Source organism: Colobus angolensis, unplaced genomic scaffold (assembly GCF_000951035.1).
Source record: "Colobus angolensis palliatus isolate OR3802 unplaced genomic scaffold, Cang.pa_1.0 Scaffold10, whole genome shotgun sequence".
In the NCBI taxonomy this organism is placed as follows: domain Eukaryota; kingdom Metazoa; phylum Chordata; class Mammalia; order Primates; family Cercopithecidae; genus Colobus; species Colobus angolensis.
Window position 1 is genome coordinate 7917007 of NW_012110919.1, and position 24064 is coordinate 7941070.

Here is a 24064-nt window from a genome sequence, read left to right on the forward strand (position 1 = left end):
AGGCATGGGCAAGGACTTCATGACTAAAACACCAAAAGCAATGGCAACAAAAGCCAAAAATGACAAATGGGATCTAATTAAAGAGCTTCTGCACAGCAAAAGAAACTACCATCAGAGTGAACAGGCAATCTACAGAATGAGAGAAAATTTTTACAATCTACCGATCTGACAAAGAATCTACAAAGAACTTAAACAAATTTACAAGAAAAAATCAAACAACCCTATCAAAAAGTGGATGAAGGATATGAACAGACACTTCTCAAAAGAAGACATTTAGGCAGCCAACAGACACATGAAAAAATGCTCATCACTCGCCATCAGAGAAATGCAAATCAAAACCACAATGAGATGCCATCTCATTGTGAGATACCAGTTAGAATGGCGATCATTAAAAAGTCAGGAAACAACAAGTGCTAGAGAGGATGTGGAGAAATAGGAATGCTTTTACACTATTGGTGGGACTGTAAACTAGTTCAACCATTGTGGAAGACAGTGTGGCGATTCCTCAAGGATCTAGAACTAGAAATACCATTTGACCCAGCCATCCCATTACTGGGCATATACCCAAAGGATTATAAATCATGATGCTATAAAGACACATGCACACATATGTTTATTGCGGCACTATTCACAATAGCAAAGACTTGGAACCAACCCAAATGTCCATCAATGATAGATTGGTTTAAGAAGATGTGGCACATATACACCATGGAATACTATGCAGCCATAAAAAAGGATGAGTTCATGTCCTTTATAGGGACATGAATGAAACTAGAAACCATCATTCTGAGCAAACTATCATAAGGACAGAAAACCAAATGCGGCATGTTCTCACTCATAGGTGGGAATTGAACAATGAGAACACATAGACACAGGGTGGGGAACATCACACACCGGGGCCTGCCAGGGAGTGGGGGAAGGGGGGAGGGATAGCATTAGGAGAAATACCTAATGTAAATGATGAGTTAATGGGTGCAGTACACCAGCGTGGCACATATGTACATATATAACAAACCTGCACGTTGTGCACATGTACTCTAGAATTTAAAGTAAAACAAAACAAAAAAAAGTATATAAAAAAAGAATGAACAAATTAACAATGCTTTGATTTTTTAAATACATTTAATTTACTTTTTAAAAAGACTAAACCTTTTTATAAATAAAGCCTAAAATTGTTTTTTTCTAAAACATTGAATTAAAATATTAAAAACAAACCTATTTTGAAAAAGTAACAGTTTCTGCATCATATTGCACTGAACTATTTAAGAAACTTGTAGGTGGCTAAATATTTAAATGTGCTGCAATTGTTAGTGTCAGCTCTTTCATTTAGTTTGTTCATCGACCTATTTATTTAGTCAACCAGTATCTGTTAACTCTGTCACTGCCAGACTCTGATCTAGGCAGTGAAGATATAAAGATGCATAGAATACAATTTCTGTATCCATATGCTCACAGATATATAAGCAGTCAGGTAGAGTAGTAAAAATAATATTATAGTGCTTTTTTCATATTTAATAATATGGAAATCTACATTCAAGAGTTTCTCCATGCCATTTGTGATAAACACTTCTATCATGAGGTCCTCTGACACATTCAATAATGATTCATCTAATAATGCATACATTTCTTATCATTCATTAATTCATTAAAAAATAAGTTTGTGCACCTTCAATATGCTAGACACTGTTCCAAGCTCCTGGCAGGTATCAGTGGCCCAATACTCGTATATACAATCTAGACAAAATATATGACAATACTTTCCAAAATCTTGCCCTGTATTCTAATAGATAATAAACATGCTGACAATAAACTATAAACGCAAGTGAATTACAGAGTGTGGACAAAAATGGTAAGTGCTATGGGGAATATAAGGAGTAGAGATTGGAGGGGGAGGAGTTACCATTTTAAAATTGTGTGGTTGTAATAAAGAGTGTGACTCCATTTTGATGTTTGATGGCTGCCAGCTTTCAAGCCCGACCACTCCCCTTCTCTCTGCCCCCGACCTGAGCAAGCAGATAAGAAAGCCCATCTCTTCCCTCCTTTGGTGTTAGTGGAAAGCTCAAACCATGTAAATCCTGGCCCATGTGCAGGAACTCTTACCCCAGTGCCACCCACCAACCACCATAAAACTCCAAGCCAGTCTCTTTTCCTTGCTCTCTCCATACATTTTCCCACCTGTTTGGGAACCTGCTCTGATCTTCTTGGAAGGTCTCATTATGTGAGCAGTACCCTCTTTCATACCCTCTTGACGTGTGTGTATGTGGGATCAGTCGTGACATCTGAACCACATTTTGGGTGGTCAGGGCAGGCTTCATTGATGAGGTGACATCTGAGCAAAGTACTTAAATGGGAAAATTATCCATGCAAATATATCTATAGAGAAAGTGTTACAGGCCATGGAAACATGCCTGATACACGTTTGAGGGACAGCTCAAGATCTCTTGTGGCTAGGGTGGAGTGAGTGAGGGGCAGAGTTGCAAGGGAGATCTGCAGAGAGGTAACTGGTGTACAAGAACATTACATAGGACCTTTTGGCCAGGGTAAAGACTGACCTTGAGTGAAGTGGGGAGTCATTGTAGAGTTTTGAGCAGAGGAGGGACATGATCTGATTTTCATTGTAAAGGGATGGCTCTTGCTGCTAGTGTGAGAATTGATTATAAGAGGAAAAGGGTGTGAAAGCAAGGAGATGAATTAAGGAGGCTATTATAATAACGGAAATATGGTGGTGGTTCTTACCAGTGTGATAGCACTGGAGGTAATGAGAAGTACTTGGATCCTGAGTAAATTTTGAAGGTAGAGCCATTCGATTTTACAGATACTGAATATAAGTTGTGAGAAAAAGAGAGGAGTCAAAAAAGAAGTGGTCGTTAACTGAAATGGGAAGATTGTGGGGGTGCAGCTTATTTAGCGGAAACATCAGGGGTTAAAATTTGAATGCATGTAGTTTGAGATGTGCCTTAGATGTACAATTGAAGATGTCAAGTATTCTGAGAGTCTTTAGAATATACGCAGTGTTATTCAAATGTTCCCAGCACAAAGAGAAGATAAATATGTAAGGTGATGGATATACCAATCACCGCTATTTAATTATTACACATTATGTAATGTATCAAAATATTTTATGTACCCTGGAAATATATATGTCTATTAAGCATCAATAAAAAACACAGTGATAAAAATGATACAAATTTAAAAGTACAGTATAACAACTAAAAAATAAAAATAAAGACAGCATTTTAATACTGGATGAGTTCCATTAGGGAGTATAAATGGAAGGAAGAGAGAAAAGGACCAAGGACCAAGCCCTGAGTTTTGTATTCCAACTTTATGAGACTGGGGAGAAAATGAGGAACCAGGAAAGGAGACTGAGAAGAAGTGACCGGTAAGATAGAAGAAAACCAAGAGGTTATGGAATCCTGAAAGCCAAGTGAAGAAAGTGATCGAGGAGAATGGAGTGACCAACTGTGCCACAAGCTTCTGATAGATTGAGTAAGCTAAGGATAGAGGTTTGGACCCCTGGATTTAGCATGGAGGCCAATGGTGACCTTCACAGGAGTAACGTTAGAAGATGCTTGGGAAAGATTATGTTTAGAATGATTTATGAGAGAGTGGGAAGAGATAAATTGGAGTCCACAAATAAAGATGATTCTTGAGAAGAGTTTTACTATGAAGGAGAGTAGAGAAAGATGGTGACTGCAATTGGTAGAAGTAGGGTGAAGACAAATTCTCTTGAGATGAGAGAGATGATAATGAAAAAGACCCAGTACAGATATTCTGATATGATTGGCACACAGTAGACTAGGAGGCCAGTCCAGTCTTCTCTTTTTCTCTAATACAGAATAAAGTTATCCTCTACTTTGGGAATACAGAATAGTCTCTGGGGGCTAACCAGGAGACTAGCTGCCTGCCAGGAACACAGATGCAAAAAGTCACCCAAGATAAATCAGTTCCCCAGGCTGATGCCATTAGAAATTGTGGGGTTGAAATTGGCAGCATCCATGAAATGCAGAAACCCTGAGAAGTTGGTTTAAAATGGTTCTGACATCATAGAGCTGGAGCAGAGGTAAACCCTGAACAGTCTCATAGAGGTTAACCCAGGAAATGCAAGACTTCTATGGAAAATAACTCCCATTAATGATAGCACCGAGTCAAATATTATAAATCAGATGAAGAAACAGTCATAACAGAGAGTTAGCAGACACAATAAATGGCAGACTTCACAGCCCAAGAAATAAACTGTTCAAAGATAGGAAGGATAGAAGAGAATCTACAAAGCAACAATGAGACAAAATAAAATGAATTTGGAAAACAGCCAAATAGAAATTCTATAAATGAAAAAATATAGTCACTGAATGAGAAAAGAAATGATCAAGTTAGATGAAAAATATTTTTTTCTCTCCTTATTTTTTTCATTTATAATGAAATTCCATACATTAAACCCCATTCAAACTGAAATTTGGAAGAGGAGTTACATTTAAGACTTTGAGACTGTCATTCTCTTTAAACAGGAGAATCCCACTTATGTGTTTCCCAAAGGGGAAATCAATTCAGCAGAAATCCTCGTTTGCTTTGATTGGAAACATATAATCATCTCATCAGTATAAGCCTACAAGCTTTGACTAAAGACTGTTCCATGACTAACCACATCTAAATCTAGATGACAGCAGAGGTGTTGGGAGATTTGTAAGTTTTTGTAGTTTTTAAGCAGTGATGAAAATTTGTAAAGAATGTTTGGAACAGTGATTCTCAAAGTGTGCTCTGCAGATCTCTGGGGGTGTCTCCCAGACCCCCTGGGCATGGGGGTGTACATGAGGTCAGAACCATATGAATAAAACTAAGACAGCGTTTGCCTTATTCACTGTGTCTTTCACGTTGATGCTACAGAAGCAATAATGATAAGACTTCTGGCGCCTCACCATGAATCGAAGCAGCAGCCCCAAACTGTACTAGTAGTCATTGCTGTCTTCACTCCTGCACACTTGTAATTAAAAAAAAATGCCAGTTTCACTTAAGAATGCCCCTGGTGAGGCAGTAAAATCTTGAGCTTATAAGTCTCTCTCCTTGGATATATATTTTTAACATCTTATGGGAATATTATAGGGGAAATATGCCTAGGTATGTCTGCTGCTTATGAAAGCTGATGGTTGACTTGAAGAATGTGTGTGACTGAATTGAGAGTTGGACAGGCTGCTTTCTACATGGAATACCATTTTCATTGGAAAAACAACGGACAAATTGTGGTTATTCAGACTTGAGTATTTGGCAAACATTTTATTGAAAATGAGCAAAGTGAGTATGCCACTTCTAAGGAAAGAACTGATAGTATTTGTTGCCAGTGATAGAATTTAAACTTTCACAGGAAAACTAGAAGTTTGGGAGACTTGTATGAGCCACCACAAGCTTGACAATTTTCTAATGTTTAGATTTTTTTCTGTCAGATTGGTAGAAATACTAAAAACATGACTTTTAAAAATATTGTATAATAAAATGCTTCAACATTTGGTGAATCTATATAACTCAGGGGGACAGTATTTCCTAAATGACTGATGCATAATGTTACAAAATCCCAGTGAACAAGATAGAGCAGTAGATTTTAATGGAACAAAGTAGGAAAAGTTCATCAATATGTGGTATTAGATTCTACATTGCAACAAACTTTAAAAAAAACTATCACTTGTCACATGATAATTGTCACTTTGATACTACATTGGTGTAGTATCAAAGAAGAATATTAAAACAGTTATTTGAAGCAGCTGTTAATGTACTTCTCCCATTTCCAATGACTGTGTGACTCCTAATCTTCATACACTTCAACCAAAACAATATTTTACAAAAGACTGAGTGTAGAAAAAGATATGAACAATCTTCTGTTAAGTAGGGGTGAGTGTGTGTGTGTGTGTGTGTGTGTGTGTTCAGAGTCTTGCTGTGTCACCCAGGCTGGAGTGCAGTAGCAGGATCTCAGCTGATTGCAACCTCTGCCTCCCGGGTTCAAGCGATTCTCATGTCTCAGCTTCCTCAGTAGCTGGGACTACAGGTGCACACCATAACGCATGGCTAAATTTTGTATTTTTAGTAGAGGTGGGGTTTCACCATGTTGGCCAGGCTGGTCTCAAACTTCTGACCTCAAGTGATCCACCTGCCGTGGCCTCCCAGAGTGCTGGGATTACAAGCATAAGCCACCATGTCTGGCCACTTGGTAGTTTGTTTTTTATTAAACCAGACATTAGAGAGATCCGTGGCATTCTTCTCATGAACTTTTTTGAAAATATAATTGTTTGCATAAAATATTTTATTTATGTTAACATGTAATGGGTTTACTATTTTTATTTGAAGAGGATTTAATGTTAAGGAAACTAAGACATTTTTAGCTGAATTTCTAATGTTGGCAAATGTTGATGGAGCTCTTTTGGGTTCTCAATAATTTTTAGAGGTGTAAAGAGGTGCTGAGAATAAAAAGCTTGAGAACCACTGGCTTAGAATATTGTCACATGTATAGCTATCTTTAAGGACATATGATAGTTGATAGTAGAATAGGCTTAGCGTAATAACATACCATTTTCCCCATTGGAGTTTGAAGGGAGAATACATTTTTACTATATAATTCTCTATAGAACTTTTTTTTTTTTTCTAAACTATGTGTTGGAGAGCAACAGCAGCCCTAGCAAATATTTATCATTTACCTTCATTCTTTCCGCAGCTCTCTGTGTATCCTATACCCTTTTGGTATGAAGGATATGAGTGGTTTTTATTCTTTTTAGGGAGGAAGAATGAAATGAGAAGCTAAAAATTACAAAATGGCCATAGAAAGGACTGTCATAATAGAACTTTAATTTGAAAACCAGATAGACATATGCAAATAGTGTGCAAGTATATCAGAATAGCTCCTATTTTAAATACATGAACCTGGCCCTTGGGACAAACCTGCAAAAAACTTTGATGTTATTGCCTTTTTGGAGCAGAGTTGTCATTTAGGGGAAGCCTACTGTCAAGATGAATGAGTTTTTCTCATGTGAACTTTACCCCCTGTGAGCTTCTGTTTGGGCACTGCTGAGAGTGTTGGACAGTCCCTTTTCCAAATGATGGTTAGCTTGACATTTCATGATACTTCTAATAAAACTATGTGTCAAAGAAATTGAAAGGCACATTCCCTAGGGTGACAGGTAGAGTGAGCCGCATAGATTTTATGAGAACAAACTGACCATTTTTGTCATGAATGTTAATAAGAAATAAATGGGATCAAAGTTATTCAAATTGTATTTCTACTTCTTCTAGGGCTGCCTCTTTCTTTCAGAATCCTGTGGGGTTTGTTTTAATAAGTGTTCCTTCCTATTCTCCTTTATATTTAATCTATTGTTTAAATGGAAAAATATTTGGGCCTTCTAATTTTGTGTCAAAATGAAATTTTCTTTTGGGATTTTAGACTGTTGGCAGTAGGTAATCCTTGCATACTTTCTATCTGTCTAGTGTAGTAGAGAAACAAGAAATTTTCCATTCTGCAACTGAGCAGTACCAAGTGGATTAGGACATACTGTTTGTCTTATATTTTATTCATTAAATTTTTGGGTTAGCAAGATGCCAAACCTCACAGCTTGTTTCTCTTAAAATCAGAATTTGGGTTTCAAAATGAGAAGAATGGAATGGGTACCATTTTCTTTTTCCAGGGTTTTCTATCAGCCATGCTGAGTTAGCCTTGGAAGCTACTGAGTAAATGAGGTGCCTCCGAAATGTGTGTAGCCTTGAGGGAGGAAGAATGAGGGGAGGGCATGTTTCCTGTGCACACAGTCTCCCTGCTATGTGTGTTGTTGTTGTTGTTATTTTCTTGGTTAGTTTTATTTTAAATAAAAAACAAGTTAATTATGGTATCTTAGAAAATGTTCTACAAATATCTAAACCATTTTAATGGCTCAGCAAAATCTTGAGAGTTTAAAATTCAGTAACTGCTAAGAGATTGGGATGTTAACAAATTAGAAAAAAAAAATCAATTTAGTCTCTCCCCACCTCTCCTGAGCAATTCAATACACTAATAATGATAATGGCTAGCATGCATTATATGCCTCTGTTTGCCAAGCACTCCTATTTGCTAAGCACACTCCATGCTTACTAGAATGTCAGCTCTATGAAGACAGGGATTCTTGTTTGTCTTCTTTACTACTGTATTCATAGCCCCTAGATTTCTTCCTGGCCCATAGCAGATACTCAATATGTACTTTTGGATTATTATAAGGATTAAGTAAGATCTTTATTTTATGAAAGGATCTTATTTAATCCTTATAATAATCTCATGTCATGAAGTTTGCACTGTTATTATCATCATTACCGCTTTGTAGATGATGAGATTGTTAATTGGGGTTCCCAAGATCACACAGTTAATGTATGGCAAAAGTGGGATTTGACCTCTCTCTCTCCAGTGTATGAATTTTTAAAAATTAGGTTATTTCACATGAACTAAAGTTTTTTTTTAGTAGAAAAAAATACAATTAAATAAGAGAATCTCTAGAAAGATATATCTCTAAAATTACAACTGACTACAAAGAAAAATGTCAACTGATTTAATCTGTGAAATATTTTAATTTTTATAAGTACAATAACAACAAAAACAATTACACCAACAATACATGGAAAAAGAAGACTTTACTTCCAGTAAATATGACAACTAGTTCCTTTCATTTTTACATAAAATTGCTGATAAAATTGATAAAAAGACACTGTTAATAAATGGTCAAATACCATAAACTTTTCATCAAAAAGAAGAAGTTATAACTAGTATGTATACACCTGGAAAAATATCTATCCACTTACAAAGTGAAGTTAAAGCAATGAATGAGGTCCAGATTTCTACCTGAAAAATAGCATTGGGGTAGTATTCCCTGATAGGTTCTCTACCAACTTCCCATTGAAAGACATGTTGCCCCACGGAGATAGAAGAATACAAAAGCTTTAATAGAATTGAAAACTAAGCATAATAATTCAACTTTTGTAAGAAATGAGAAAACTTTTTTTCAAATGGTACCCATAGATGAAGATGGAGTCAGAACCACAAGGGATCATCTACATCCACTTTATTCCCTGAAAGGGGCAACATCGTGGGCCAGGAAAGAAGAGTGGTCCCTCTACCTTCTAAGCACATAACTCAAAAGGGATTCATCATCCAAAAACCTGGACAGGTACCCTAACACTGTGTGGGGGCTTAAGGAACGACTCCAGCCAACAGAAGAGATCCGTCTCATAGTTAAGACTGAGGAATGAGGCAGTGATTCTGTAAAAATGACTAGTGGTGGGTACTGGAGCTAGTTTGGGCTCAGTGTAAATAATGATAAGTTTGCATAACTGAAAACAGATGTCAAAACTAATTCCTGAAAAAGGTGATAAAGTATAAAGATAACTAACAATGACCTGGGGATAATATATCAGATTATAATAACCAAGTGGATGTGGGAGAGAGAGGGTAATTAAAAATTCTGAAATTCTTCATCCTATGTGTAGGGAATCAAAATATGTTGGTTCATTTTATGCATTGAGAAATAGAGAAGCAGAGTAGAGAAATTATGTTTTTAAGATGGATTAATGGAGAAGTGTGTTTTGGAAAATATTAAACATAACTGCTATTAGAATCTAAACCAGAATATATATATTTCAAATCAGTGTGGAAAATAAAAGGGAAATAGTCTTATGGCAGAAGACACAAAAGAAAGGAAAAAGGAAGAATACATTCAGAAAGCATAAAATAATAGAAGAAAACAAGGCATGTTAATTATGCCCATAAATGTAAAATTGTTGAAACACACTGGATTTGTGAGGATGTTTTGGTTGCAAGTGACAGAATCCCAACTTCTGCCAAATCAGCCAAAAGGGAAAACTTTCTGATTCATGTGACTACAAAGCTGGTGAAGACAGATGTAAGGATGGGCCTGAGGGTTTACTGAGAGCAAAGGCTTGAGTGCTCCTGGAATCACCTAATTCCATCTTCTTTCTTTCAGCCTTATGTGTTAGCTTTATTTGATCAGATTGGCTTCCTCTACAGTGCTGGATACATGTCTGCCACTAGATCAAGACTTCGAATGCTCCCAAATTTACCACAGAGAGAGCACAAGACTGTCTCTTGCTTCAGGTTCAGATACCAGGGAAGCTGACTGGCCCAACTTGGCTCATGTGCTCATCCCTGGTCCCAAGCACCATGGCCAAGGAGGCAGAGTCGTGAAAGAATATGGAAGCCCTCACTAAGAACTAAGAAGAGGGGGTAGGCAAAAGAAGGAGAATAATGTCCCAGAAGGATGGGATGTTTGATGCTTTTCTTAGAACAGAAGAAGAATGCTACTCAAAGTAGTAAATATAAAATTGAACCATAAATCACTGTCAAAAATGGTCCAGACATCTTTAATACTAAAAGGATTTTTAGTTATCAAAGATACTAAGAAAAGGTAAAGAAACAAAGATAGCAATATCAGTATTATGCTAAGTAGGATGCAAGGCAAAAAGCATTGAACTGCACCTAGAGTACCATTTATTTTGATGAAAGGTACAGTCAACAGTGACTATATAACAGCCATAAATATGGCACTAACTCTATATGGATAGCAAAAATTCAACAAAACCAAACTTGTTAGAAACTGTGAAAAGACAGAGATGGTGTCATGGAATAACGAATAAGGGTGCAGGCTCAGGGGCTGATTGCCTGAGTTTTGAACCTGGCCCCTCTTTCTAACTGTGTGACTTGGATCAAATTATTTAACATTTCTGTGTCTTCATTTTCTAATCTGGAAAATAGGGATGATAATAGTACATGTTGAGGATCCCTTATCCGAAATGCCTGAGGGAAGAAGTGTTTCAGATTTCAGATTTTTTGGGGGGATTTTGGAATATTTGCATTATTCTAGTTGAACATCCCAAATCTGAAAATTTGACATCTGAAATGCCTTGACTAGCATTTATTTTGAGTGTCATGTCAGCACTCAAAAAGCTTTAGATCTTGAAGTATTTTTGATTTTTGGATATGGGATACTCAACTTGTATTTATATTCCTTGTAGACTTGTGGTGGGGAGTGAATGAATTTATTCACAGAAAGTGCTTAATAGAGTACCTGTCAGGTGGGAAACACTTCGTAAATACCAGTTATGATTTTTTTTTAAAGGATTTTGGAGAAAAAAGACCATTTCTGTGGCCAATGTTAGCACAATATTTTCAGTTTTTAATATAACATATTGACCAAAAATAGAGGCTTTAGAAATGTAATTTAAACACTGAGCATAGGTACCCATTCTGAGAGCCTTCTTACAGGATCCATGAACACTGATGAAGGTGAACATACACTGCACCAGAATCTCAGTGACTGATCCAAAGGAGGATGGAGCACGGACTGCAGCCTGGGGATTGGGAGGGCCCTGGAATGTGTAAATCTGATTTACAGCTTGAAGAAATCACTGTGGGTGCTGTATGGAGACCAGGACTGCAAGGGCAAGAGTCATAGCAGGAAACTGGTTAGGAAGCTACTGTGGTCATCCAGCCTGGAGATGATGGCGGCTTGGATGAAGGCGTTAGCAGGGGAGGAGATGAGGGAGCCCTATTTGGAAGGCGAAGCCTGTTGATGGATTGAATGTAAAGTGCGAGTCACAGAGAGGAAGTCATGGCAACTACTGGGTTCTGCCTGTGGGATGGAGGACAGGGATGAGGAGTGGGTTTGGGTGGAGGAGATAGAAGCGAGGGGGGTCTGCTTTTAACTTGCTGTTACTGGTCTCATAGGACTGTTGTAGCAAAGTACCAAAAACTGGGTGGCTGAAAGCTAGGAATTTCATTGTCTGACAGTCCTCGAGGCAAGACTTCTGAAATCAAGGTGTCAATGGGGCCACACTTGTTCTGGTGGCTCTAGGGGAGAATCCTTGCTTGCCTCTTCCAGCTTCTGGCATTTGCCGGCAGTCCTTGGTGTTCCACGGCTTGTAGGTGCATCAGTCCTGTTGCATGGCTGTCTTCTCCCTGTATGTCTTCACATCACCTTCCGTCTGTGCATGTCTGTCTATGTCCAAGTGTACCCCCCCCTTTTTTTTTTGAGACGGGGTCTCACTCTGTCGTCGGGCTGGAGTGCAATGGCGCGATCTCGGCTCACTGGAACCTCTGCCTCCTGTATTCAAGCGATTCTCCTGCCTCAGCCACCCAAGTAGCTGGGACTACAGGTGCCGCCACCACGCCCAGCTAATTTTTTGTATTTTTAGTAGAGACGGGGTTTCACCGTGTTAGCCGGGATGGCCTCGTTCTCCTGACCTCGTGATCTGCCCGCCTTGGCCTCCCAAAGTGCTGGGATTACAGGTGTGAGCCACCATGCCCGGCCCAAACCTCCCTTTTTATAGAAACACCGGTCATATTGGATTAGGACCCAGCCTAATGTTCTCATTTTAACTTGGTTGCTTCTGTAACGAACTTATTTCCAAGTAAGGTCACATTTTGAGGTACGGGGTCTTGGGACCGCAACATACCTTTTGGGGAGACAAAACTCAACTCATAACACCTGTTAAATGTGACTGTCGATTAACTTTTTAAGTGGAGCTGTTAAATGGGGAAATTGGATGGATATATTGTCATATTGTCCATAGGCCTTCATCCAGTTTTTTTTTTTTTTTTTTTTGATGTGTGTATGATGAGCATCTTCAGACATACAGAATGTTCTGTATTTTGAATTTTGTTTTGGAATACATTTTCAAAAGAAGATGGCTCTTAATATATACCATTAAAATATTTTGAAGAAGTGTGATGCCAATGTTAAATTTACTGTTCTACAGGGGAGGAGGATATAATGGCTTAAAATGCAGACAAATTTATGCATGGAGCAACAGGAAGTAAAAAATTATTAACTCCTGGTCTCCATTTTTTTGATAGAGTACATTTCCTTTCTGGCACTGCTAGACACAGATTAAGCAATAATTAAGCTTGAGTTTCTAAGTGTAGTAGCATTAAGTAACACAGTTCCATAACCTCAGAAAGCTGGAGAACCACGTTCTGATGTACATAAAATACAAAATATTAAAATGTGATTGCCAATACATTTTGTTTTAGATCTTGGAAATGTCACTCCTTTATTCTTCTATTCACTCATTTAAAAATATATTTTAGTTTCTATTATGTCTCAGTCACTATGCTAGATGCTGGATTTCAATAGGGAATAAGACAAATTAGCTGTGAAGCAATACTCAGACAATGAAATATGACAAATACTAGTGTGTGGTTAAGACCAGGGTGCTATTAGGGCCTGCAGAAATGGCACCTGACAGTTTTGGGGGTTATTGGGGGGGGCGTGTGAGAATGTTTTTTGGAGAAAGAGATTTAGGAAATAACATACAGATACCACAAATATAATACTGATAACATTTAAAATATATTCTCTATTTTAGTGCTGCAATAGTATTTTCTACACTTACACTTCTCCAGGATTCAAAACTTTTTAAAAAGAAGGTAGTACAGGATGATACAGAGAATCCTGTCTCTCCAGGAACTTCTGTAAGTATGACTTAATGTCAGTCCTTACAATACTTACCATATAAGAACTATTGGCATGCTAGGAAATTGCCTAATTATTTAGATGAAGCAAAGGAGTAAAGTAGAAAAAACATTGAATTTGGCGTAAAAAGATTTAGGTCCTATTAATGCTATTTATTTATTGGCATACTTTGGACAAATCTCTTAATTTAAAAAAACTTATAATCTCATTTGTGAACTGATGGAATTGGGATATAATAATTACTAAAGTCCCATCCAAAGTCCCAGATGTACCATTATATTAATCTAGCTTTGATCTACCTAGCAAATAAAGTTGTTTCCCAAGACTTGCTCCTCATTCCACTTTTGAATCTATTGCCTTAGCATTGCCAGTCAGATACCTGTGCTGTTTCCTGCTTTGGATTCCTCATAATTAGAGTCTTTCATTTAAGCTCTCAAATCTGACAACTGGTGTCATATATTCTCTGATTAGGCTTTGATAAGACCTAGCCATTTAAAATACAAGGCTTTGATAAGACCAAGTAATTTAACAATACAGGATTGTTTAGGACTGAAATATAAAGATTCATCACATAGAACCCTTGCTCATTATTTCAAGCATTACTAATAAAATCGCTAATATCTAGCATCGTTACAAATTAGCAAAACTAATTGTCCTCAGTAGAGACTCATTTCTTACTATATTGAAAGCAATAAAAATGCTAAAAGCAATCTAACTCTAAAAATTGTCTTAGAATAATGATTGTCAATTGGGGGTGATTTTGCCTCCTGGGGGAAATTTGGCAATGTCTGGAGATATTTTAGGTTGTCACAACTGGGTGGAGAGGGGTGCTACTGGCATCTACTAGGTAGAGGCCAGGGAAGTTGTTAAACTTCCTATAATCTGCAGTACAGCCCTCCACAGCAGTTATCTGGCCCAAAATAGGTCAATAGTGCTGAGGTTGAGAAACCCTGATTAAGATTAATGTGACCTGTCTTTTCATTAGTGACAGGAAATCTGAGCATTGAGTGATTAAGTTATACTGATGGGCATTTTTTCTGTATTGCTAATCTACATACTAGACTCTTTGAGTACTTCTTGTGCCCATTCGAATCACTGTCCTCCCTGTGGGCCTCTGTCAACTGCTTACTCTGTTTTTTTTTGAGACGGAGTCTCGCTTTGTCACCCAGGCTGGAATACAGTGGCATAATGTCGGCTTACTGCAGCCTCTGCCTCCTGGGTTCAAGCAATTCTCCTGTCTCAGCCTCTAGAGTAGCTGGGACTATAGGCGCCTGCCACCATGCCTGTCTAATTTTTGTGTTTTTAGAGAGTTTCACCATATTGGTCAGGCTGGTCTCGAACTCCTGACCTCAGGTTATCCACCTGCCTTGGCCTCCCAAAGTGCTGAGATTACAGGTGTGAGCCATGGTGCCAGGCCTGTTGACTGCTTACCCTTGTTTCCAGGGAACAGCTTGCCCTACTCTTCCTGTACTACCCACCTGCATTCGAGCCCCTTTAGGCCCTATTAGCTACTCCTGGCTAGCACGTGTTGCTGATTGGTTGTACACAAGGGGCTGTCAGAAATGCATAGCAGGAAATACTTAGAACAAATGGCGGTTGTTCTAAATGATTTTAAAGTTTCTAGTGTCTATGATGGACTCTACTCCCCTAGAAATAGCTTTCTTTGCACATCTCTCCTAGCTCTCAGTAGCTCTGGACATTTGTCACCTCTTTGTAAAGTGTAATATTGAGGGTGGCAAATTAATTACAATACCCGTTTGGAATATGAGCAGCATACAGTAACATGACACAGTGGATTAAGACTATGGACTCTAAAGGCAGGAAGACACAGGTTAGAATCCCACCTCCATCAAAATATGACAGTATTTAGGCAAGATGGTTAACCTTCCTAGATCTCAGTTCTCCCAACTGTAAAATGGAAATGATTATAATACCTCTTTGGCTGTTAGGAGGGTTAAATGAGATAATATATACAAAGCATGTAGCACAGTACCTGACACATAATAACTAAATGAATATTAGTGAATATTATTTATTTTTTAGCCCTTAAAATGACATTTACAAAAACTTTTCATGACGTAGAAACTGCTGATAATATAATTTGCAGAGAGAAATTCACACTGCAAAACTATTTTTCAACAATGGGTACAGAGAGAAAAGGAAAGTTGAAAAACAGTATGCTAAAATGTTAATAGAGGATTGTTGGATTGTGGATGATTTTGTTTTGAATATTTTTTATATTTTATAGAATGTGCAAGAATCATTTCTAAATTAAAAATTTTGATATTGTGGAATGATACCAGATGCCTTTTAAACTTACATTTAGTCTTAGTTTAGAACCTTGACATTATTAAATGGAAAGATAACCATCATTTTAATATTGTTTAGGCCACTGAAAATAAAGATGACAATGAGTTTTTAGATCCTATTTCCCTAAATGCCCGAGAATATTTCAATATTCATCTGTGGTTGAGGTGCCGCTTAGCATTGGTGACTGCGTTTGTTGCACAGATTCATGGCATCGGAATTGTGAAAGGTACAAACATTTGCTTAATCAATGTTTTCATAAAAATTAATTTTACATAGGTGAAGAAGGGTTTATTGGGATGTATTTTATTATGTTAACGTTTTATAACTTTCTAGCTTGATCTGCTTATAGAATTAAAAATTCAGGTTATTAATATATAAGAATATTTTTAACAGCCCTTTGTATCATTGAAAGTGGCATATATCTTACTAATGTATGCAAAACAGGTAAAGCAATTTCAAAATACGAATGCCCAGGTCTTCTTGTCATCTGGGAAGGCAACTAGTGTAGGAGCGAAGAGCACAGATTACTGGAGCCAAACCACTTGGGTTCAAATATTGGATCCACCACTTCCTTGCCAAGCCTTTCTTAGCCAAGTCTCTTAAATCCCCCTTACTCAGTTTCCTACCCTGTAAAATGGAGATGATTGTACGTACTTTCTAGGATTATTGTTAGAATTAAATGGGTTAAATTTATACTGTCTTAGATCACAGCTTGGCACATGTAAATGTTAGTTCTTGGAGTGATTAATCATTATTTATTTGTATACCTATCTATTCACTCATTTCTATCCATCTTCCAAATTAAATTATCTCATGCGATATCATCATTTTTGGAGCACTGGAAAATCCTAAAGTACTTTCCCAGAAAGTACAACACATTTATTTTCTATGTTTCATGTAGAGTCTGTTTTCTATCTTAATATACTGCCCTGTTCTTTGATATTATATAATATTTCAGTGATGAAAATTGGGGCTATTGCACATGTATAACTTCTTACTTTTTCAATGCATTTTAAATAACCACATTTGTTTATTTTAGAGGATGATATGACAGATTGCCTGAGCCTCATCAATGAAGTGTGTATGGAGGCAAAAAGTGCAGGCGACACGGAACTGCAGGCTGAATTCTTGACGCAAGCTGTAATTCTTGGCCTACAAGAAAAGCATTTAAAGGCAGAAATCATAACAAACCTTCAGGTAGAAAGGAAGCTTTGTTCATATTTATAGTCAGGGAGGGATTCCAGTTAGAACAAAAGGAGAGAATTTCAAATTCCATTAGGTACTGAATGCATAACAATTAACATGACCAGCTCTTGTTTCAGTGAATTGGAAACAGTACTATCAAAATGAATAATTTTATTTTAATAGGATATAATACATTTGCTGGAAGGAAATGAATTTATTTCTCCTCAATCACGGCTAACTCTGGCAAGAAGCCTAGTTTTGCTGGATGACTTAACCAAAGCTGAGAAATTCAAGGAATCTCCCTTTTCAAAAACAGGAAAATTAAATTTGTTGACTCGGGCTCATCGCATTCTAACTGAACAGGTGAGAATCCTTTTGTGTCCACAAGACTTAGAAACTTACTTTTCTCTCTTTCTTCCTATTCCAAACCACATCAACTAATTGCTCATTGCAATTTTTTTAATAGATGCTAACTTTTGGAGAAACAATTGAATTTTGTTCATCAAACACTGAATATGCAAATCCATTACAGCCTTTGAAAAATATCTATCTTCCCCATGTCATGTTATTGGCCAAAGTAAAAATGAGAATTGGTAAGAACATTTAAGCTTATATTGCACTAGAATAACTGATAAAAATTTTAAGTTATTTTTAGGCAGGCTATCATATGAGTACATTTAAAAGAGGCAATATTTATGAATGCTCAGGCTCCATTTATTTTAACCAATAGTTTTTGATCACTTATCATATGCCAGACTATGTGATGTATAGATGGTCTTTATATTTGAATAAAGTACGTGGTTGATTACCTTAATATAACATGTGTAACTACTTGGTCTAGACTATTGCACTTTATCCAGGTCATCAGTCTTTTGGAATAAAATTATGCCCACAGAATTTACTTCAAAATTGCTGTGCAATTCAGTAACTTTACTGAAAAAAATCCTACAAACACAAAATACATTTCTTAAATAAAACATTTTTTGTTCACTAATCTGTTATCTAGCATATTTAAGTTATAACTAACTGTTAAAGAAGATTTTGGAAAGGAATGTGTTAAACACATTATGTATTTTATAACTGATGCCGTGAAGTACTTATATCTTTAAAAATGCTAATTTAATGCCTGTGAACAAAAAAAATAGTTTATTTTTATTATTTATTTTCTTTCTTCAACTTTTATTTTAAATTCAGGGGCACATGTGCAGGATGTGCGAGTTTGTTATTTAGGTAAATGTGTGCCATGATGGTTTCCTGTGCAGATCATCCTGTCACCTAGGTATTAAGCCCAGCATCCATTGGCCATTCTTCCTGATGCTCTCCCTCCCTCTACCCCCCAGTAGGTCCCAGTGTGTGTCATCCCACCCTATGTGCCCATGTGTTCTCATCATTCAGCTCCCACTTATAAGTGAGAACATGCGGTGTTTGGTTTTCTGTTCCTGTGTTAGTTTGCTGAGGATAATGGCTTCCAGCTCCATCCATAGGACATGATCTCGTTCCTTTTTATGGCTGCATAATATTCCATGGTGTATATGTACCACATTTTCTTTATCCAGTCTATCATTAACAGGCATTTAGGTTGATTCCATGTCTTCTTTATTGTGAATAGTGCTGCCGTGAACATATGCTTGCGTGTATCTTTAAAATAGAATGATTTATATTCCTTTGGATATTACCCAGTAATGAGATTGCTGGGTCAAATGGTATTTCTGCCCCTAGTCTTTGGGAAATCACCACACTGTCTCCACAGTGGTTCAACTAATTCACACTCCCACCAACAGGGTAAAAGCGTTCCCTTTTCTCTGCAACCTTGCCAGCATCTGTTGTTTTTTGACATTTTAATAATAGTCATTCTGACTGGCATGAGATAGTATCTCATTGTGGTTTTGATTTGGATTTCTCCAATGATCAGTGATGTTGAGCTTTTTTTATGTTTGCTTGCTGCATGCATGTCTTTTGAGAAATGTCTATTTATGTCCTTTGCCCATTTAAAAATTTTTTTTTTCTTGCAAATTTGTTTGTGTTCTTTGTAGACTCTGGATATTAGACCTTTGTCAGATGGGTAGATTGCAAAGATTTTCTCCCATTCTGTAGGCTGTCTGTTCATTCTGATGATAGGTTCTTTTGCTGTGCAGAAGCTCTTTAGTTTAATTAGATACCATTTGTCAATAAAAATAGCTTAAATAAATGTGTTAATGAATGTGATATTCATTTTTTTGGAAGCTCTGATAATTCGTTTGTAAAAGTTTAAGAAATAAAATTGTGTCTTACAAATACAGGAATTGTCAAAAGTCTTCATATTTTTATGAGTCAAGGTCCCTTGAAGGGACAGCATCTTATGTTCCTTCGCAATACTCTAGTTAGTGCCTTAACTAGTGGACTGGCTGATAATAGTATTTTCAATCCCAGGTGGGTGGTATAGTTTCCCTGCAGTGGGAAAACCATGTATCGGCCTAACTCTGTTTTGTGATCATGGTTAATGACTCCAGCCTCCTTCTGCCTCTCTCTTTTCTTAGGGGAGGAGCCTGCCCCTTTATCAATGCTGCTGAGCCTTTTGGCCTTGCTGTAACTCCTAGTTGGCTCTGTCCTTCCTGGAGACATTGCTTTGGCACTTTTACCCCTCTCTCACATATTTTCTACCTTCCTTACTCAACACATCCTTTTCCCTCCTTCCCTCAGTTTGTAAATATTTTCAAATATCCACCAGTAAAAAACCAAACGAAACAAACAAACGAACAACAACAACAACAACAAAACAATAACAAACCTACTGTAAGCCTCTGTCATTCTCACAAAATGTCCTTCCAGCTGGACTCCTTAAGGGTAGAGTCTGCTCTCTTCCTCTTCTTTCCTCCCCTCTCATTAACCCCTAATGCCACTTCATTCTGGATTTGGACCAGAGAAATCACTCTTGAGTTGGTCACCAAGGACTTAATCTATAATTCCAACAAGTAGTTTTCAGACCCTCCAAGGTATTTGACATTGCTGACACCAATCACAACTTCCTGAAACTCCACTCTCTCTGGATTCTCAGGTGCTGCATTCTCCCAATTTTCCATCTCCCTCTCTGGTTTCCTACCCATAATTACCTTTCTGTTTCCCTAGGCTATCCTTTAAGTAAATGATCTCTATTTATTCTAGCTTAAAAGGCTTCTTATGATGTGGTCCAAGCTGACATGTGCCCCTTCCCACCCAACCCTCCAGTCACACTGAATCACTGTGACTGCGCATGATGCATGTGGTGATGTGTGCTTGCTTTACACCTTTGCACATGCAATTTTCTCCATTAGGAATAATCTTCCCCCAAAATCCCATTCTTACCATATCATTCTTTTCCCTCTCCTCCCCACTACCCACTGGCTCCCACTCATGCAAATGCATTTCCTTAAACTTTGTCCATCCTTCAGATTTCAGTTAAGTATCACTTCTTCCAGGAAGCTTTACCTGAACCTGAACCCCAAGACTGGTTGAGGTGCCTCACCCCCCTTCTAACTGGTTATTCTTATTGTAACGCTCACCATGTTGGTTGTTAAGGACAACTTATTTGCTTGTTTGAAGCCTCCATTACGACATAAGCTTCTTAAGGCAACGATTTTGTTTTGTTCACTTGACATCTCGGGCACCTAGCACAGTGCCTGAAATCAAGCAATCAATCAATAATGGTGCTTTCAGATTTCATTCATCATTAGACTACTATGCAACCACTAATAATAATGTTGCAGAATAATTTTTATACAATGGAAAGGTGTTCATACTACATTGGAACATATATAACACAAAATTATAAAATATTCATTGTATACATCAAAAGATCATTGAAAAATAGGGACTCCCCTTGGCAGGTGTGATTATGGATGATGTTTATTGTCTTCTTTTGCTTCTCTCTGTCCTTTAATCTGCTACAGTGAAGTACAATGAATACATTTAACTTTTGTAACAAAAAATTGCTCAAGAAAAATGTTTCAGTGAAGGTATAAACCTAATGAAAATTAAGCATTTAGCACCAATTACCATTTCTGGCAGATAGTATGTGCTCAGTAAATGTTAGCTCGTTTTCAAATATTTGAAAAGGATCTAGTGGACAGGGCTGTGGAAAAAAGACTAACGCACAGATTATTAGAAATAGGAAACTGCAGAGCAAGCTGGTTAGATGAAAATTTGGGATCTGAAGGACCTAGGCCTGAATCTTGGCATTACTATTTCTTAGTTGTCTGATCTTAGAAGTTATCCAAGCTCTTAGACTTCATGCCTTATCTGCAAAATGGAGGTAGGCTATTTGCCCTATATATTTGAAATAATGAAATGAAATGAAATATATGTAGTATTAAACAGTGCCTGGCACACAACAGTCATGCAATAAATGGTAGTACAGTTGTTATTTCTTACATCTTACTTTATCTTTACTACTTATTTTACTTTATTTTCTTTATCTTTGTCAGTTTGATCAAGTTGTTTTTATGACCTTTTTTTCTGTTATTTTAGACATTCATTGTACTTTTCGTTTCCCATTCTGCAGACTCAGACATGTGGTTCCCTACTGTAATACCCAATCCAACTTTCCTCTCACCAAGAGGCTCTTACCTGTTTCCCTCATAGGCCATCCCCAATTAGATGAGACTGTGATGAATTTTACCTTCCTACATTAATCTCACCATCTAGAAATCTCTAGAATTTTTGCTCCTTCTCTCCTACTCTATCTCCTAGATTTTACTGAGATAATTTAGTACTTTTTAATCAAAGTATCCTGATGCTTTTCCTTTGAACTATTTCTTTCCTTTTTACAGAAACTCTATTTCTAATTTCTAATATCTAATCCTAGTCATTGTACCACTGAGAAAGTGCTGCTGTTCTTCCTCCCTCCTTTTTTTCATTCATCTTCAAAGCCTTCAGAGTCTTTCAGTCTCTGTTCTGCTTCATAGGTTGTTGATTGAATCCTTTTCTCTTTCTTTTTAAGTGTTTTCCTCAGATTATATTCTGATTCCATGTTCTCCGCAAATACCTTTCTTGAACCCTGCCAGGTGAGTGATGTGCTCTCAACTCAGTACCAGAATTTTTGAGTGTGGCTGTTTTTTCTCAGGGTTTGTTAGAGATTATTCCAGCATATTTAGCTTTGAGTGTCTCAAATGAGAACTGCAGTGTTAGTCTAATTTCCATTTTCTTTTGGTAAGAAATTTGTTCTTTCTTTCTGAAAACTTACAGGATTTTCTCTTTTGTCTCTGTAGCTCAGTAATTTTACCAGCATATGTCTGGGTATATGCCTTTTCTTTCTCTGCCTAGAAATCAGTGAGCACTTTCAATCTGCAGGTAAATCTCTTTCCAGCTGTCAGAAAATTTCTTCTTGCTTAATTATTGCCTAGTAACTCTCTGTTCTTTCTTCTTCTTCAGTTACTAGTACATCGAGAACCATCTGGCCTAGGTTCAGATCCTAAGCATGTGACTTAACTTCTTTATGCCTTAATTTCCTCATCTCAAAAATGGGAGTGTCTTAGTCTGTTTGACTGCTGTAACAAAATGCCTTAGACTGGGTAATTTATAAACAGTGGAAACCTATTGTTCACAGCTCTGGAGTTTGAGAAGTCCAAGGGAATAATGCAATTGTAGATTTGGTGTCTGGTGAAGGATGGCTGTGCTTTATAGATGGCACCTACTGTGTGTCCTTACATGGTGGAAGGGGCAGATGGGCTTTCTCAAGTTTGTCTTTTATAAGGACAAGTCTGTCTTGTCTTTCGTAAGGACAGTAATCTTATGCAGGAGGGCAGAGCCCTCATGACCTAATCACCTCCCAAAGTCTCTACCTCTAATAGCATCATGTGGGGGTTACATTTCAACATGTGAATTTTAAGGGGACACAAACGTTCAGGGAATAATAATGGTACTTACTTGATAGGATTGTTAAGAAGATGTTAAATGCCTAGACCAGTGCCTGGACCATAGTAAGCACTATTGAGTGTTGACTATTATAATTTATATGTCAAGTCTTGATCTGTCTTCTAAGTCTATTATGTTTTCCTTTATAATTTCCATTTATTTTTATCATCTATAACTTGAACTCTTTTACTTCCACTTGATCTTTCTGATTATTAATTTAGGTTTCAGTATTGACCATCTTCTCAAAATTATCTGAAAACTTTATATCTCTATACATACTCTTACTTTTTTGATTTGTTGTCTGAATTTTAATCAGTTTTATTTTACTGCTGCCACCTTTTCTGGGAGTTGTATTTGTTCTTCCTCTTGCCAGCTGCTGGATCTTTTTTGCTGGGCTGTTTCCTTTTGTCCGTTTGTTGTGAGTCATGTCTAGCTGTTGGATTAATTTTAGTAGTGGCCATGCTGCAAGTGGTGGTTAAGAATAGCTAATTCTGCCTATATGGGTTGGTTCTATACCAGACTTCAAAAGTTCAATTCCCTGTAAGGCACCAGGAGAAGCAGCAAAGGTCAATATTCTTTAGTTTCAGGAGTGGAGAGGACTCAGTCCACCTTCAAGCCCCTCACAGGTCCTGAGAAACCAAGAAGGCAGCCAGCCAGAGCTGTCACTCTTTGGAACTAGAGACCTTGTTCCAAGCTCTTTTTGGATGCTGTCCCTGATCTTTTTTTTTTTTTTTTTGAGACAGAGTCTTGCTCTGTTGCCCGGGCTGGAGTGCGGTGACCGGATCTCAGCTCACTGCAAGCTCCGCCTCCCGGGTTTACGCCATTCTCCTGCCTCAGCCTCCCAAGTAGCTGGGACTACAGGCGCCCGCCACCTCGCCCGGCTAGTTTTTTTATATTTTTTAGTAGAGACGGGGTTTCACTGTGTTAGCCAGGATGGTCTCGATCTCCTGACCTCGTGATCCGCCCGTCTCAGCCTCCCAAAGTGCTGGGATTACAGGCTTGAGCCACTGTGCCTGGCCGCTGTCCCTAATCTTTGATCCATGGCTGCCTGCACCTGGTTCCCAGGCTCTTGTCCATCCCAGAGTGCAGAAGATCCTGTACCAGCTCTATCTGTTCTCACCTGTCACCTTCTATGACCCACCTGCCTCCTGCAGCAACAGCAGTAGCAGCAGCAGCAGCAGCTCTGGAGAAGCTGATTGTTGGATTGGATTGGGAAA

General features: G+C 37.7%; 1 protein-coding gene across 1 annotated transcript in view; it reads left to right on the forward strand.

The window, feature by feature from the left end:
* Positions 1-24064, forward strand: part of CFAP54 (cilia and flagella associated 54) — a 140186-nt gene that overhangs the window by 75281 nt on the left and 40841 nt on the right. Inside the window, exons 18-22 of the mRNA XM_011936865.1 lie at positions 13378-13483; positions 15873-16020; positions 16834-16991; positions 17163-17342; positions 17446-17572. Coding sequence (XP_011792255.1) covers positions 13378-13483; positions 15873-16020; positions 16834-16991; positions 17163-17342; positions 17446-17572 — 719 coding nt within the window. The remainder of the gene's footprint in view (positions 1-13377; positions 13484-15872; positions 16021-16833; positions 16992-17162; positions 17343-17445; positions 17573-24064) is intronic.